The sequence below is a fragment of the Anomaloglossus baeobatrachus genome, chromosome 6, assembly GCF_048569485.1.
Source record: "Anomaloglossus baeobatrachus isolate aAnoBae1 chromosome 6, aAnoBae1.hap1, whole genome shotgun sequence".
Taxonomy (NCBI): Eukaryota; Metazoa; Chordata; class Amphibia; order Anura; family Aromobatidae; genus Anomaloglossus; species Anomaloglossus baeobatrachus.
Genome location: NC_134358.1, coordinates 226,646,735 through 226,665,238, shown reverse-complemented (window position 1 = coordinate 226,665,238; position 18,504 = coordinate 226,646,735). Strand labels below are relative to the sequence as shown.

The 18,504-nt window shown below is 43.3% G+C and overlaps 1 protein-coding gene across 1 annotated transcript in view; it reads left to right on the top strand.

The window, feature by feature from the left end:
- KDM1B (lysine demethylase 1B) overlaps window positions 1-18,504 on the top strand; it is a 118,221-nt gene that overhangs the window by 32,628 nt on the left and 67,089 nt on the right. Inside the window, exon 8 of the mRNA XM_075314705.1 lies at window positions 169-347. Within this exon, the coding sequence (XP_075170820.1) occupies window positions 169-347 (179 nt within the window). The remainder of the gene's footprint in view (window positions 1-168; window positions 348-18,504) is intronic.

The following is an 18,504-nucleotide window of genomic DNA, read 5'->3' as shown; positions in this document are numbered from 1 at the left end:
TAAAACTGCACAATTTACATCTTTCAGTTCAGCTGATGACAAATGGAAAAAAACCCAAAAGTGTTGCGTTAATATGTTTGCTCAGTGTAGTTGCTTCTTATTGATCTTGGTAGAAGCTTGTAGGAATAGAACTGAAAAGTGTATCAATTTTGTTTTTGTTTGATGTAGGGATCAATCCATATTTTCAGCCGTTCTACCAACCCAATGAATGTGGCAAAGCTTTGTGCGTCAGACCTGATGTAATGGAACTCGACGAGCTGTATGAATTTCCTGAGTTCTCTAGAGACCCCACAATGTATTTGGCCATGAGAAATCTTATCTTGGGCTTGTGGCACATAAATTGTAAGGTAAGTTTCCAGTAAAGTAACCTTTGGATTACAAATAAGTGGAAGTAAACATGTTGCTTAAATTTTTTTTTGGGAAATTTACATTGCGCAGATTTGACGCAGAAATTTCTGTAACAGAAAAATCCATTCCATACATATAAAACAGATTTGTTTGGGTTTTTTTGGCAGCATGTACACACATTTCTGCAAGTCCATGAGTATGACCTTGGAAGCAAAATCTTTGCAAGAAAGTGTTGCTTAACCCCTTAAGGTAGTGCAACGTTTTGTTCTTTAATTCTTGCTTTTTTTTTTTTGTTTTTAGGTTTTTTTTTTGTTTATTTTTTCTTTTTTTCTTGCGCTTTTTTTCCCCAGGACCCATAACCTTTTTTTTTTTTTTTTTTTTTTTTTAAATTTTCCCATTGTCACACCTGTAAAATCTTTTTGTTTTTCAGTGGAGAATAAGTTATAGTTTTCGTGACACCATTTGTTTTATAGTGTTTTGGGGTTTTTTTTTTATAATTTTTTTATGCATATTGGGCTTTGTTCTTACATTGGTCATTGTGCAGTAAATTTATAAAGAAAGAGTTGTGCATCCTAATGGATTTTTCTTTATTGTGTTACAAAAAATGAATAAAGAACCTTTTGCAATGGGAAAGGTTCACATGATAGCCATGAAAGACTGATGCATTTCCGGCATAACAATAACGTCCAATAAATCAAGGGATCATGGGAGAGTATACAGTGTGTCCACCCATATCCTGTCCACCGCCATTAACTTGAGAATGGCATAGATGTGGTGTCTAGGTATAGTAAAGTAGTCATGTGCTACGCAATGAAACCACCTATAACGCCACCTGATGGAAAACAACGGAGTTAGCATTGTTATCTCGAAAACTGAACAAGATATAAAAAAAAAGTGAATTACAAAGTTGTAGGGCATCATCAATTCAATCCAAATGAACACCTTGCATACAGAAATGCTATGATATGTAACCCATGACCCCCCTCCCCCCCAAAAAAAACATTGAATGCTGGTCACGCATATGACGCTCATTTTACTCTGATGCTCAAAGTGGCCACAGTCAGCTGCAATGCACATCTGGACTCTGGACAGCATACTGTGTCTTGCTGCACATTGTGCAATATGGTAGGTGACACGTTTGCACAAGCATCTGTGATACGTTGTCGTAGGTCTTGCAATGATGGAGGGGTTGCATATAGCTGCTGTTTAATGTGACCTCACAGAAAGAAGTCCAATGGGGTCAGGTCAGGTGAGCGTGGAGGCCACGCCATGCAGCCACCATACCCAATGACTTGTAGGAAGGTCTCCATGAGGTATCTCTTCACGTCCGCAGCCTTGAGTTTTACACGTTATAATCCTAGCATTTCGCAAGATGTCGATTCGTATTGAATTGATGATGCCCTACAACTTTGTAATTCACTTTTTTTCTCTATCTCGTTCCGTTTTCGAGATAAAAATGCTAACTCCGTTGTTTTCCACCAGGTGGTGCTATAGGTGGTTTCATTACATAGCGCATGGCTACTTTACTATACCTAGACACCACTTCTATGCCTATAGCTGCCGCCGTTATCAAGTTAATGGCGGTGGACAGGATATGGGTGGACACACTGTATAAAACCAAAGCAGACCAATCGCATATGTGTATGTAACAGAAATAATTATTTCAAGCTGTATTATATTTCTGCATGAATATAATACATTGAGTAAAACTTGTTTTCTTTTTCGCTCTATTGGGAGACCCAGACAATTGGGTGTATAGGCTATGCCTCCGGAGGCCGCACAAAGTACTACACTTAAAAGTGTTAAGCCCCTCCCCTTCTGCCTATACACCCCCCGTGCTCCCACGGGCTCCTCAGTTTTTTGCTTTGTGCGAAGGAGGCAGACATGCACAGCACAGCTCCACAGATTAGTCAGCAGCAGCTGCTGACTATGTCGGATGGAAGAAAAGTGGGCCCATATAGGGCCCCCAGCATGCTCCCTTCTCACCCCACTCTTGTCGGCGGTGTTGTTAAGGTTGAGGTATCCATTGCGGGTACGGAGGCTGGAGCCCACATGCTGTTTTTCCTTCCCCATCCCCCTCAGGGCTCTGGGCGAAGTGGGATCCCATCGATCTCCAGGCACTGAGACCGTGCTTCATCCACAACTCCTGTGGAGCCTGATGGATAGGAGCCAGGTATCGTTCAGGGACATGGCCCTGCATCTTGGAGGTACTCTGTGTCCCCGTGGGGACCGCGCACAGCATCACTCCAGCATTGCTGGGTGTGCTAGTGCACCGGGGACCGCGGCGCTGACCGGGTCTATATGTGCCATTATACACTCAGCGTCGCTGAGTGTGTTTATATGTAGGGGCTACCGCACTAACCGCCGCTGCCATGGGAGACTGCGGCGCGGCTGGGACTTGTAGTTCGCCGGGGACTTTCACGCCGGCCGCGCTTTTACGGCGGCCGCGTTTATTACTAGAGTCCCCGGCTTGCTTGCGGCCTAGTTTCCTTTTCTCCCGCCCTCAGCCCTTACAGGCAGGGGAAGGGCGGGACGCTGCAGAGCGAGCAGCACTGAGGGCTGGAGTATGATTTACATACTCCACCCCCCTCACTGTGCACAGTGTGAGCACCAGTTCCCGCTCTTTCTCGGCCACGCCCACAGCTCCCTCCTCTCGTCAGGACGCCGCAGCCATTCCTGTCAGCTCCTCCGACGCTGCAGAGAGGGACAAATCCTGGGAGACCCAGACACGGTCTCTGGTGGCCTCACAACCGCTTTAGGCGGCTGGTAAGCAGCACCTGTTGGTGCTAGCCCCATGGTGCTGTAGTGTACTGGTACATTATTTGTGTATTGTATATACTTTACACTGTATGAGCACAGTTCATTCTGGCTATATACCCTATTGTGTTACTCAGGGAAAACTATAGCATGGCGCCCACAAAAGGCAGGGGTGCCAAAACACAGGCTTATTATGCTGCCTGCGCCGCATGTAAGACCCCACTACCGACAGGTTCCACTGACCCTCATTGTGTGCAGTGTTCGGCCCCTGTGACACTTCTTCAGCCGGAGCCTATGCTAAGAGGGGCCCAGGGGGAGCCACCTGTCGACACTGTCCAGGTGACGGGGACTGAGTTTGCAAAACTCTCTGAGACTATGGCTAAGATACTAGAAGCCTTGCAGTCCAGGCCGGTATCTCAGCAAAGGGACTCTGGTGAATCATTGTTCCCTGGCCCCCCTCAGTTGGACCTTCAATGTCCTCCCGGGGTATCTCATACATCCCAGACTGAGGGTTCGGACTTAGACCCCAGCCCCAGATCGACTAAGCGGGCTCGCTTAGAATTTCCCTCGACATCATATTGTTTAGGGTCTCAGCGGGGGGAATCCTTGGTTGATGATGCGGAGACAGCTGATCAGGATTCGGATCCTGAGAGCGCTCTCAATCTTAATACTCCAGACGGGGACGCCATAGTGAACGATCTTATTGCGTCCATCCATCAGTTGCTGGATATTTCTCCCTCAGCCCCTCCGGCGGAGGAGTCAGCTTCGCAGCAGGAGAAATTTCGTTTCAGGTTCCCCAAGCGTACACAGAGTATGTTTCTAGACCACTCTGATTTCAGAGAGGCAATCCAGAATCACCATGCTTGTCCAGATAAGCGTTTTTCTAAGCGCCTTAAGGATACACGTTATCCTTTCCCCCCGGACGTGGTTAAAGGTTGGACTCAATGCCCCAAAGTGGATCCTCCAATCTCCAGACTGGCGGCTAGATCCATACTTGCAGTGGAAGATGGGGCCTCGCTCAAAGATGCCACTGACAGGCAGATGGAGCTCTGGTTGAAATCCATCTATGAAGCTATCGGAGCTTCTTTTGCCCCAGCATTCGCAGCCGTATGGGCGCTGCAAGCTATCTCAGCAGGTCAAGCGCAAATTGAAGCAGCCACATGCACGGCCGCGCCACAAGTGGCATCCATTACCACCCAGACCTCGGCAATTGCGTCTTACGCTATTAATGCTGTCCTGGACTCTGTGAGCCGTACGGCGGTTGCGGCCGCCAATTCGGTGGTACTCCGCAGGGCCTTGTGGCTACGGGAATGGAAGGCAGATTCTGCTTCCAAAAAGCGCTTAACCAGTTTGCCAATTTCTGGCGACAGGCTGTTTGGCGAGCGCCTGGATGAAATCATCAAACAATCCAAGGGAAAGGATACATCCTTACCCCAGCCCAAACAGAACATCCCCCAACAGAAGAGAGGGCAGTCGAGGTTTCGGTCCTTTCGGGGCGCGGGCAGGTCCCAATTCTCCTCGTCCAAAAGGTCTCAGAAAGAACAAAGGAACTCTGATGCATGGCGGTCTAAGTCACGTCCTAAAAAGACCATTGGAGGCACCGCTAACAAAGCGGCTTCCTCATGACTTTCGACCTCCTCTAGTAGCATCCTCGGTCGGTGGCAGGCTCTCCCGCTTTTGCGACACCTGGCTGCCACAAATAAAAGACCGCTGGGTGAGAGACATTCTGTCTCACGGTTACAAGATAGAGTTCACCTCTCGTCCCCCGACTCGATTCTTCAGGTCATCTCCGCCTCCCGAGCGAGCCGAGGCTCTTCTGCAGGCGCTGGGCACTCTGAAGGCAGAAGGAGTGGTGGTCCCTGTTCCTCTTCAGCAACAGGGCCAAGGTTTTTACTCCAACTTGTTTGTAGTCCCAAAGAAGGACGGGTCTTTCCGTCCTGTCCTGGACCTGAAACTTCTCAACAAACACGTAAGGACCAGGCGGTTCCGGATGGAATCCCTCCGCTCCGTCATCACCTCAATGTCCCAAGGAGATTTCCTTGCATCGATCGATATCAAAGATGCTTATCTCCACGTTCCGATTGCCCCAGAGCACCAGCGCTTCTTGCGCTTCACCATAGAAAACGAACACCTGCAGTTCGTGGCACTGCCGTTCGGCCTGGCAACAGCCCCACGGGTTTTCACCAAGGTTATGGCTACTGTAGTTGCGGTCCTCCATTCTCAGGGTCACTCGGTGATCCCGTACTTGGACGATCTGTTGATCAAGGCACCCTCTCAAGAGGCATGCCAACACAGCCTCGACGCTACCCTGGAGACTCTCCAGAGTTTCGGGTGGATCATCAATTTTCCAAAGTCAAATCTGATACCGGCCCAATCGCTGACATACCTTGGCATGGAGTTCCATACCCTCTCAGCGATAGTGAAGCTTCCGCTGATCAAGCAGCAGTCACTACAGAAAGGGGTACAATCTCTCCTTCAAGGCCAGTCACACCCCTTGAGGCGCCTCATGCCCTTCCTGGGGAAGATGGTGGCAGCAATGGAAGCAGTCCCTTTCGCGCAGTTTCACCTGCGTCCCCTTCAATGGGACATCCTACGCAAATGGGACAGGAAGCCGACGTCCCTCGACAGGACCGTCTCCCTCTCTCAGGCGACCAAAGCCTCCCTTCGGTGGTGGCTTCTTCCCACTTCATTATCGAAGGGGAAATCCTTCCTACCCCCATCCTGGGAAGTAGTCACGACGGACGCGAGTCGGTCAGGGTGGGGAGCGGTTTTTCTCCACCACAGGACTCAGGGTACGTGGACCCGGCAAGAGTCCTCGCTTCAGATCAATGTTCTGGAAATACGGGCAGTGTATCTTGCCCTGAAAGCGTTCCAGCAGTGGCTGGAAGGCAAGCAGATCCGAATTCAGTCGGACAATTCCACAGCGGTGGCATACATCAACCACCAAGGCGGCACACGCAGTCGACAAGCCTTCCAGGAAGTCCGGCGGATTTTGATGTGGGTGGAAGCCACGGCCTCCACCATATCCGCAGTTCACATCCCAGGCGTAGAAAACTGGGAAGCAGATTATCTCAGTCGCCAGGGCATGGACGCAGGGGAATGGTCCCTTCACCCGGACGTGTTTCAGGAGATCTGTTGCCGCTGGGGGGTGCCGGACGTCGACCTCATGGCGTCCCGGCACAACAACAAGGTACCAATGTTCATGGCACGGTCTCAAGATCCCAGAGCTCTGGCGGCAGACGCCTTAGTTCAGGATTGGTCGCAGTTTCAGCTCCCTTATGTGTTTCCCCCGCTGGCACTGTTGCCCAGAGTGTTACGCAAGATCAGGGCCGACTGCCGCCGCGTCATCCTCGTCGCTCCAGACTGGCTGAGGCGGTCGTGGTACCCGGATCTGTGGCATCTCACGGTCGGCCAACCGTGGGCACTACCAGACCGACCAGACTTGCTATCTCAAGGGCCGTTTTTCCATCTGAATTCTGCGGCCCTCAACCTGACTGTGTGGCCATTGAGTCCTGGATCCTAGCGTCTTCATGGTTATCTCAAGAGGTCATTGCCACTATGAGACAGGCTAGAAAACCAACGTCCGCCAAGATCTATCACAGGACGTGGAAAATTTTTCTGTCATGGTGCTCTGCTCAGGGTTTTTCTCCCTGGCCATTTGCATTACCTACTTTTCTGTCCTTCCTTCAATCTGGACTGGAAAAGGGTTTGTCGCTCAGCTCCCTTAAGGGACAAGTTTCGGCGCTCTCTGTGTTTTTCCAGAAGCGCCTAGCTAGACTTCCACAGGTACGCACGTTCCTGCAGGGAGTTTGTCACATCGTTCCACCTTACAAGCGGCCGTTAGAACCCTGGGATCTAAACAGGGTGCTGATGGTTCTTCAGAAACCACCTTTCGAGCCAATGAGAGATATCTCCCTCTCACGACTTTCGCAGAAAGTGGTTTTTCTAGTAGCAGTCACTTCTCTTCGGAGAGTGTCTGAGCTAGCAGCGTTGTCGTGCAAAGCCCCTTTTCTGGTGTTTCACCAGGACAAGGTGGTTCTACGTCCGGTTCCGGAATTTCTTCCTAAGGTGGTATCCCCCTTTCATCTCAATCAGGATATTTCCTTACCTTCTTTTTATCCTCATCCAGTTCACCAATGTGAAAAGGATTTGCACTTGTTAGATCTGGTGAGAGCACTCAGACGCTACATTTCTCGTACGGCGCCCCTGCGCCGCTCGGATGCACTCTTTGTCCTTGTCGCTGGCCAGCGTAAAGGTTCACAGGCTTCCAAATCAACCCTGGCTCGGTGGATCAAGGAGCCAATTATCGAAGCTTACCGTTCGGCTGGGCTTCCGGTTCCCTCAGGGCTGAAGGCCCATTCTACCAGAGCCGTGGGAGCGTCCTGGGCTTTGAGGCACCAGGCTACGGCTCAACAGGTGTGTCAGGCGGCTACCTGGTCGAGCCTGCACACTTTCACGAAGCACTATCGGGTGCATACCTATGCTGCGGCGGATGCCAGCCTAGGTAGACGAGTCCTTCAGGCGGCGGTTGCCCACCTGTAGGAAAGGGCCGTTTTACGGCTCTCTTACAAGGTATTATTTTACCCACCCAGGGACTGCTTTTGGACGTCCCAATTGTCTGGGTCTCCCAATAGAGCGAAAAAGAAGAAGGGAATTTTGTTTACTTACCGTAAATTCCTTTTCTTCTAGCTCTAATTGGGAGACCCAGCACCCGCCCCTGTTTTTTTGTGTACACATGTTGTTCATGTTGAATGGTTTTAGTTCTCCGATATTCCTTCGGATTGAAGTTACTTTAAACCCGTTGATATTTCTTTTTCCTCCTTCTTGCTTTTGCACCAAAACTGAGGAGCCCGTGGGAGCACGGGGGGGTGTATAGGCAGAAGGGGAGGGGCTTAACACTTTTAAGTGTAGTACTTTGTGCGGCCTCCGGAGGCATAGCCTATACACCCAATTGTCTGGGTCTCCCAATTAGAGCTAGAAGAAAAGGAATTTACGGTAAGTAAACAAAATTCCCTTCTTACAATTATATGAACAGTAGTGTATTCTGTTCATGCAGATACTGTTATGTTAAGGAATATTTGGGCAGTTTTGGCATTTTAGCTGTTTACCAAAAGATATATTGATACAGTTTTATATAATTAATATAGGCTTAAAGTGCAGATACTCTGCTTTAATTTGAGAGTATTTACATCCTAATTGGAGTAAGGCCATGTGCCTACGGGAACTTGCTTCTGCGGATTTTGCCTCGGAAAACCTGCGGCTTTATCTGGATTTTCCAGATAAATCCACAGGTTTTAGCAAGTACAGATACTCCCCATGTTATCCTATGGGACATGTGGAGTGTCTGTGTCCACGTTTCGGAATGTGCGACTGAATATGTTGCGGATATCCCGCAGCCGCACAGAAGTGCATGTCAATTATTCCTGCGGCTTTACCTGCGGATGGTCCCATACTTACATGCCTTGATAGCAGACAGCCGGTCACTTTCCCTCGGTGCACAGTGGATCCATGAGCAGGAAGGAGGAGGTGGGCGGGGCCTGCAAGAGCTCCGGTCATGTGACAGCCAGAGCTAGTTCAGGCCCGCCCACCTTCTCCTGCACAGTGTAGAGACGCTGACAGACGCCGGAGAGAAGTGCTGCGTGATGGAGGTAAGTATGAACTCCCCTGATCACTGCAGCACTTGTTCTGCATTGAGGATGCAGTGCTGAAGCCATGGCACTGTATCCTCAATGCAGAATGCCCGCAGGATATCCACAGGACATTCCGCAAATAAACCGCAGCATTGAAACAGACAAAGTTGTGCTGCGGTTTTCTGGGAGCTCTTGCGGAATGTCCTGCGGATATAACCGCAGGACACTTTCCCTTGTGGGCACATAGCCTAAGGGTTTAGAAATTGCAATATGTTGTCTCTTTTTCAAGGGCCTAAGAGTAATTAGACAATTATCTTAAAAGCTCTTTAATGGGCTGCATGGGCTATTCCCTTGTTAATCCATTATCAATTAAGCAGGTAAAATGTCTGGAGCTGATTCTAGTTGTGGTATTTGCATTTGGAAGCTGTTGCTGTGAACCCACAACATGAGTTCAAAGGAGTGCTCAGTGGAAAAGAAACAGACCATTATTAGGCGGAATAAAAATTAGGCATGCCATTGGACAGATAGCGGAAATGTTATGAGTAGCCAAATCAACAGTTTGCTACATTCTGCAAATAAAAAAAGGGGGCATTCTGGTGAGCTTGAGAATGCAAAAAGGCCTGGATGTCCACATAAGACAACAGTGATGGATGATCACAGAATCCTTTCCATTATTAATACCATGAAGAGAAGACCTCATGAAAGCAAACACAGAGGGTTGACCATGAGGTGTAAACCATTAATCGGCCATAAAAATAAAGGACCAAAAATTAAAATTAGCGTAAAAAAATCAAGAGAAGCCAGCCCAGATCTGAAAGTCTAATCTTTGGACAGATGAAACTAAGATCAATTTGTAAATGAATGATAGGAAGCAGAAAGTATGGAGAAGGCTTGGAACGGCTCATGATCCACACCACACCACACCACACCACATCCTCTGTAAAACATGGAGGCGGTGTGATGGTATGAATATGCATGGCTTCGAATTGCACTGGGTCACTAGTGTTTCCTGGTAACTGATGACAGAAGCAGCTGGATGAATTCTGAGGTGTAAAGGGTTATTGTACTTTCCCACAATCAGGAATAGCAGAGTTTTGGATGCAGTGTGTTTTGCATCATTTTATCCCAATTTTATTTACTGATCATCAGCTTATCTATGGGCAAGCTTCTGATAAGTTGAAAGACTGTAAGGGTACCGTCTCCCTAAACGATGTACCAGCGATTCCGACCACGATACAACCTGGTCAGGATCGTTGGTGCGTCTCTACAGGGTCGCTAGTGAGCTGTCAAACAGTCAGGTCTTCCCAGTGACCAGCCACCAGCAACTCGTGTAATGATGCTGCGCTTGTAACCAGGGTAAATATCGGCTAACTAAGCAAAGCGCTTTGCTTGGTTACCCGATATTTACCCTGGTTACCAGTGTACACCGCTTACAGGCTGCCAGCGCTAGCTCCCTGTATACGTAGCTAGGGTACACATCGGGTTACTAAGCAAAGCGTAGTTAAGAGCATTAAAATAAATCCTTTATTAATTTTTCTAAAAGAGGAATCCACTCCCTCAAAAAAATTCTCAATTCACAAAGCCTTCACCATGTGTAATCCGTGCGTGCCCGTTTCATGCCGCTTTTAGAATATCATGGTGGAAGCCACTAGTTCAAAAACAACTGAATAAACCAACATAATAAACAAACACAATATGTTTATGCCAGATATGGATTTTTGGTCCAATTTGATAGAAAAAACGAAGGCATAAAAACTAAATAAACCTAACAAAAATTCACCATGTTCTTATAATGGTACTGACAACGGTCAGATATCGCATTATTGGTACATGTTAGGCATATAGCCAAATTGATTCAAAGACAGTGAACACACTAGTTCAAAAAACTAAATAAATTTTATTTAGTTTTTTGAACTAGTGTGTTCACTGTCTTTGAATCAATTTGGCTATATGCCTAACATGTACCAATAATGCGATATCTGACCGTTGTCAGTACCATTATAAGAACATGGTGAATTTTTGTTAGGTTTATTTAGTTTTTATGCCTTCGTTTTTTCTATCAAATTGGACCAAAAATCCATATCTGGCATAAACATATTGTGTTTGTTTATTATGTTGGTTTATTCAGTTGTTTTTGAACTAGTGGCTTCCACCATGATATTCTAAAAGCGGCATGAAACGGGCACGCACGGATTACACATGGTGAAGGCTTTGTGAATTGAGAATTTTTTTGAGGGAGTGGATTCCTCTTTTAGAAAAATTAATAAAGGATTTATTTTAATGCTCTTAACTATACCTATCAATTGGGATTGCTGTATTACCTACTAAGCAAAGCGCTTTACTTGATATTTTACCCTGGTTACCAGTGTACAGCGGGAGACCAACAACCAAAAAATGAACCAGAACTGTGTATAATGATCAGCGATTTCACATCATAGGCCAGGTCGCTGCTTGGTGTCACACACAGCGCGATCGCTGATGAGGTCACTGGTACATCACAAAACCTGTGACTCAGCAGCGATCTCGCTATGTGAGAAGTACCCCTAAGAGAAATTTAGTGTAAGAATTTGGCTCTGTGTGATTATATGGTTTTATCAAGTCTTCCAGAGTGAAACTTTGAAGATGCTTTCCCGGTTTAAAGCGAGTACTATTATGTCACCCTAATAGGACACATGGACAGGTGCTGTCCTTTGTGGATAACCCCTTGTTAAATTTAACATTTAAAAAAAAACAAAAAAAAACCTAATTGTCTACATGTAAGATGTAATTTTTCAGTCAGAAGAATAAGTGTTTGTGGAATGATTTGCAAAAAAGGCACTGTCAGATCCTGGCATATGGTGAATGCTATCATCTTAATTAGGTGATTGAGGGCCATGTTCACACAGGGCATCTTTTATGTGCGTTTTATGTGCATCTTGAGAGTGCATCTCATTTTCTTAAAAAAAAAAAAAAACCGCACCCGCGGCAAAAACTAGTCAAAAACGCATGCGTTTTTACCGCGTTTTGCCCAATGCGTTTTGTAAGTGAAATTTATTGGCTGGAGGGCTCAAAAACGCGGTAAAACGCAAAAAAAAATTGACATGCTGCATCTTGAGTGCATCTTTACAGATGCACTCAACAAAAGATGGACAGCAAAGTCTTTTTTTTTTTTTTTTTGGACATCATTCCACAAACATTTTATTCTTTTGGATTGTAGCCCATTGGTCCATTTCGCACACAAGGCGACAGCTAAGGGCAGTGGCTGCTTCGTGTTTATCAATTTTACAGCAAACACTTGAGTTGTGCTCATTTGATACAACCCCAAAAGGTGATCACTGCCACTATTTTCACTTAGATTGTTATTGTTGTTACACATTTACCCTTTGGATTCTTCTTCTTCTGTTTTGTATTGTTTTCCATGCTTCGTGCCTACTTATTTGCTTGACCACTTCATGCAGGAAACACCTAAAATGCCTTATGACACTAAACCAACCCAAGATAGCTATAATTCACTAAATGTGTAACTGCATTTCAAGTGCTACTATTTCACTATTGTCTTTTACCTTACAGTTAAAGAGCAGGGACGACTCGGGCGCACAGTGTGTTTTTAATGCAGATTTGGTGCATATTTGTCCCAAATCTGCATGCCTATCTTTGCGTCATCAAAATCAGTGAGAATGCTGAAGTGCTGTGCACACGTTTTTGCTTATTTTTTCCTTTCAGATTTGGTGCAGAAAATAATCTGCATTATGTCATTTCTTGGTGCGTATTTGCCTGCGTTTTTTAACATTTCCACCCATTGCCTTCACTAAGAAAAACACTGCGTTTTTGGAGCGTTTTTCTACCAGAAGCGGCAGATTTGATGCTGGAAATTTCTGCACCAAATACTCAACGTGATTTAAAAAAAGGCAGATATCCAGCATCCAGGAGAGTAGTAGATTAAAACTTGCTTTTATTAGACAAGTAAAAACAAAATGTGGTCCAGTAAGCACAGAGGCACAGATATTATGCGTATAAACCAACGCGTTTCGACCAGAGCGTCTTATTCATGGCATGTGTTTCACCCCAAAACCGATCCCATATAAAGAGGTGCACATTGTACGTCATTGGCAAGACTGAGTGCTTAATTAAAGTTAAAACAGGTGCAAGTCCCAGTGCAATATAGACATATGGGACAGGAGTAAAAACATATGTGTGGAAAACCGCAATCTGAAAAGCAACATATATATATAGACATGTGAAAGTAAAAATAAAATACAGATCAAGATTATAATTTACAGAGGATTGGATTGAAGGAATAAAGATGGATATGTATATATACATATGTATACATGATTAGAAAAAGTTGTAATGAAGCACAATGGAAAAAGAATCATTTGGACATATTATAGGAATAAATCCTGTCGGATGTTCAGACTGTGCGGTATTCCAGCACCAGGTCCGAGAATCCTGACGGATTCTTCTATTTGTAGATTTGTACTGAAAATTACCTCATTTCATTGATTCAGTGACTTTGCCGATGTCAGTGATATAATTTACAAAGAGTTAGATTAAAGGCATAAAGATGGGTGTACTTATATGCGTGTATATACTTGATTAGGGAAAATATAATAAAATATAGGGGGGAAAAAGAAATCATTTATGCATGTGTATAATTGATTAGAAAAAGTGTAGTGAAGCATAATGGAGAAAAATCATTTGGGCATATTGTAGGAATGAATCCTGTCGGATATTCAGACTGTGCGATATTCCTGCACCAAGTCCAAGAACCCTGTCGGATTCTTCTATTTGTAATTTTGCTCTTAAAGTTACCTCATCTCATTGATTTGGTGACTTTGTCAATGTCAGTAATATAGTTTACAAAGAAAAATTAGAAGCATAAGAGAGGGTATACTTATAAGCGTTGGTTTATACGCATAATATCTGTGCCTCTGTGCTTACTGGACCACATTTTGTTTTTACTTGTCTAATAAAAGCAAGTTTTAATCTACTACTCTCCTGGATGCTGGATATCTGCCTTTTTTGAAGCTGTTTTCCGCCCGGGCCAGGGCGTTCCCTGCATCGGTTGAAGTCCGGGAGTGAAGAGGGGTGAGCTGACTATGGTTTTGTGCTTATCCAGTTGGCTTTATTTGTCGTGCCCTCCCTCAGCACTAAATTACTAAAATTATCACAATAACTTTGTGATCCTTACTCCACTCCTATGGATCTCCCAACTAATAGGAGAAATAGATTCAACGCTATATTTAATGTCCAGTCTTCCCAGGTTTCACTTGAACCTGTGGAGGTAAATGCACAGGCACAAGCAAATGAAGACATCGCACAATTATACAGATCATTAGAGAAATTCAAAATCAAAGAGACCAAGTTATGGTGGGATTCTACTTCATTACAGTCTTATTTGGATAAAAACATGATACCACGCGGTCTAAGACTTTTAAAAAATCCCACTTTCTCTACACACTCAGAGGATTTTATGTCTAATTGGAACTCTATTCTATCAAATTGTTCTATTAAATTGATGGAACTTATTATTAAACATGAAGCATCAGAATTGGACAATATCAAAAGTCGCATACTAGAAACAGAAAAATCTTTGGAGTCTTTTAATAATCACAGAGACTTTATCAGTATGCAAACCAATTTAAATAAACAACTAAATGATTTGGAAAATATAATTGCTGACAGAAAAAAGAAAAAATTTGAAAGAGACATTCAAGACTACAAACTCAACAAAGTTTACACGTGGCGTCTCTCTTCTCATCTTACTCGTGGTAATTTTAAATATCACAATAAACCTCCATATACCAACCGCACCAGGAGGGTCAGCTTTGGAGACATTAGCACCACATCTATCTCCACTAATTATTCTGTGGATGACTCTTCGGACTCCTCAGCTGAGCCCGAAACAAATCGCAGGACATTCAACTCCAGCAATAACTCCAAAAAAATGTCAAAAAACTTCAACGAAGAGGAGGCAGAAAACATAGGAGGAAACAGATATCCAGATCGCCGAAAGAAAAAGAAGAGATACTGATATATCCTGTATGGAATTTATCCGCACAGATCCTCTCTTGCGATCAATTATCTGTTCTATCCAAAGGCTTGAAATTTTGTCCTACTAAGAAATTTGACATCTTTTCTACACTCCTTGACATCAATAAATTTGCCAGGAACTTAACACTCAAATGTCACTTCGATCCGGAGTCCAATCACAACACTAATCTCCATCAAGATATGGATACCAGAGAGAACAATATAATACCTAGTTTTCATGAACTTGTTCATCTTACGGATCTGAGAAAATTACAGTCAGAATCCAGGACATCAGATCAATTACCGGAAACATCTTTCAAGACGTCTAACCCCTATTTTTACCCTCTACAATCTCGTCCCCCAATATTGGACATATTTCAAGAAAGGATTGAGCATGATCTAATTCATTTGGATCAAGCCCGTAAAACAACTACCTACAATATGACATCAGCTGAAAAAATTGCCCTAGAATCTCTGAGAGACAACAATGACCTTGTCTTCAGAGAAGCTGATAAGGGGGGGTGGGGGGGATTGTCGTTTTGGATTTACCATTGTATATCAAACTCAACAATGAAATTTTGCAGGATACTAATACCTACATTCACCTCAAAGGAGATCCAACCCTCCTATTTAAAAATAAGATTGATAGATTGTTGGAGGATGGGCTTACCAGGGGTATTTTTTCACAGAAAATATTTGACTATCTAAAAGTGGACTTCCCAGTGATCCCTATTTATCATGCTTTACCCAAAATCCACAAGGGGGTTCCCCCCCCCCCCCCCTTCAGGCCTATAATTTCGGGCATAGGATCATTGGGGGAAAAATTGGGATCCTGGGTTGATCACTTTTTACAGCCCCTTGTTAAAGACCTCCCCGGATTTCTGAGAGACACTAAAGCCCTTCTATATAATCTTGATTCCCATGTTTGGCAGCCTAATTATACTTGGATTACCTGTGACATAGTGAGTCTGTATCCTTCTATTCCCCACCATGTAGCATTGGAGTGCCTGGAGTCTTTCCTTTCCAAACACAGTTCGTATCCACTTAATATTCAAGACTACATAGTAACAGCAGTTAATTTTCTTCTAACACATAATTATTTTTCTTTTAACAAGGAATTTTATTTACAGCAATGTGGTGTTAGTATGGGGGGGAAATTTTCCCCCTCTTTAGCAAACATTGTAGTGGCGGTTTTTGAAGAGGTCTACATTTTTGATTTACTTAATAATCCATTTTTTGATTACATTACTTTTTACACCAGATACATAGACGATCTACTGTTAATTTGGAAGGGAGACTCACAGGCTATCCCTAAGTTCATCGAGTACATTAACAATAATCCTTTTAATTTAAAATTCACATATCATACCAACTCTGAAAAAATCAATTATCTAGATGTCACACTGGTGGGGAATCAGAACCATATAGACGCTATACCTTATAGCAAGGACACAGATTGCAACTCATTATTATTGGCCAGCTCCTGTCATCCGGCCCACATAATAAAAAACATTCCTGTGGGGGAATTAATCAGGATCAAAAGGAATTGTTCTTCCTCTGATTTCTTTCCACAGGAATGTATTAAAACTGTCAATAAATTAAAGAACCGGGGATATCCCAAATGGAGCTTGGAAAGAGCCTGCAAAATTGTCCACAATATTGACAGAGTTGATTTATTAAAAAACAATAAAAACAAACATAGAATGGACAGCTCTAATAAAATCACCTTCAGTACTGTCTATTCTCCTCAATATCATGACATTGTTAAAATTATTAAAAAACACATTCCGCTACTTCACCAAGACAAAAATCTTTTTAACATATTAGAACAATATGAAATCAATTTCCTTGCTAAACGTGCGATGAGTCTTGCCAATATGTTATCTCCAAGCATGATTACTGATACAAAGATAAATAACAAGAATTGGCTTTCCTGCAAGGGATTTTTTCGCTGTGGTCATAATTATTGCACAGCGTGTAAATATGCTAGGATCAGTAAAACAATTACTTCTACTCACACAAGTTCCACTTATAATATTGAAAACTATATCAATTGCAATTCATCATTCGTGATCTATCTTATTGAATGTACCTCATGTAGGATTCAATATACAGGCTGTACTGGGAGTCCGCTAAAAATAAGAATCAGGCGGCACTTGTCTGATACCCTGAATGTCAATGCATCCAATATTTCAGCCGTCTCGCGGCATTTTGTGAACACCCATAACAGATGTTTGGATTCCTTAACTTTTTCGATACCCATGAATGTAATCAAACCAGCAAGAGGTGGCGATCATAGGAGAAAACTCTTAAATAGAGAATCCTTCTGGATTTTCAGACTTGGTACCAGGATACCGCATGGTCTGAACATCCGGCAGGATTTGATTTTACAATACTCCTAAATAATTAATCAAAAATCAAAAAATAATGAAAACAAAATTCATAACAAACAGTTTTTACAAGATCACTTCCAGTATTATCCATTTTTCTCAATGTCATGATATTTTCAAAACAATTATATAAAAATATACTGCACTTTTTCATGAGGGGAGGGCGTAACAATTCTCTTAATTTATCAGTATAATATGAAATTAATCTTTCTGCTGAACATGGCAGGAGCTTTGCAAATATTTATCTCCCAGTATAATTGAATACATGGACAAACAACAAAAATTTGCTGTCCTGTAAATGATTTTTCCGTTGCGGTTATAAACACGGCACAGGGTGTAAATATGTTTAAACTAACATTTTTTCACCAACATGGATTTTAGACATAACGTCCATAATCTTATTTGAGTGCAACCTATAGTCTATGATTCACCTAATGGAACTCACCTTATGTGAGATTCATTAAACAGGATATACTACGAGCTTATCATTAATTAGTTTTAGGTGGCTTTTGCCTGATGCCTGGAATGTCAGTGTCCTTAATATCCCAGTTGATTCACAGCATCTCGTGAATACCCATAATATACTCTTGAACCCATATACATTAATTTGGTATCGGCAAAATCACTAACTTAATGAGAGATGGAAATCATGGGAGCAAACTTACAAATAGTAGAATCTGTCATAGTTTTCGGACTTGACGCTGGAATATCGCACAGTCTGAATGTCCGGCAGAATTCATTCCCATAACGTGCTAAATGATTCCTTCCCCTCTATATTTCATCACGACTTTCCTTAATCAAGCATATACACGCTTATAAGTATACCCTCTCTTATGCTTCTAATTTTTCTTTGTAAACTATATTACTGACATCGACAAAGTCACCAAATCAATGAGATGAGGTAACTTTAAGAGCAAAATTACAAATAGAAGAATCCGACAGGGTTCTTGGACTTGGTGCAGGAATATCGCACAGTCTGAATATCCGACAGGATTCATTCCTACAATATGCCCAAATGATTTTTCTCCATTATGCTTCACTACACTTTTTCTAATCAATTATACACATGCATAAATGATTTCTTTTTCCCCCCTATATTTTATTATATTTTCCCTAATCAAGTATATACACGCATATAAGTACACCCATCTTTATGCCTTTAATCTAACTCTTTGTAAATTATATCACTGACATCGGCAAAGTCACTGAATCAATGAAATGAGGTAATTTTCAGTACAAATCTACAAATAGAAGAATCCGTCAGGATTCTCGGACCTGGTGCTGGAATACCGCACAGTCTGAACATCCGACAGGATTTATTCCTATAATATGTCCAAATGATTCTTTTTCCATTGTGCTTCATTACA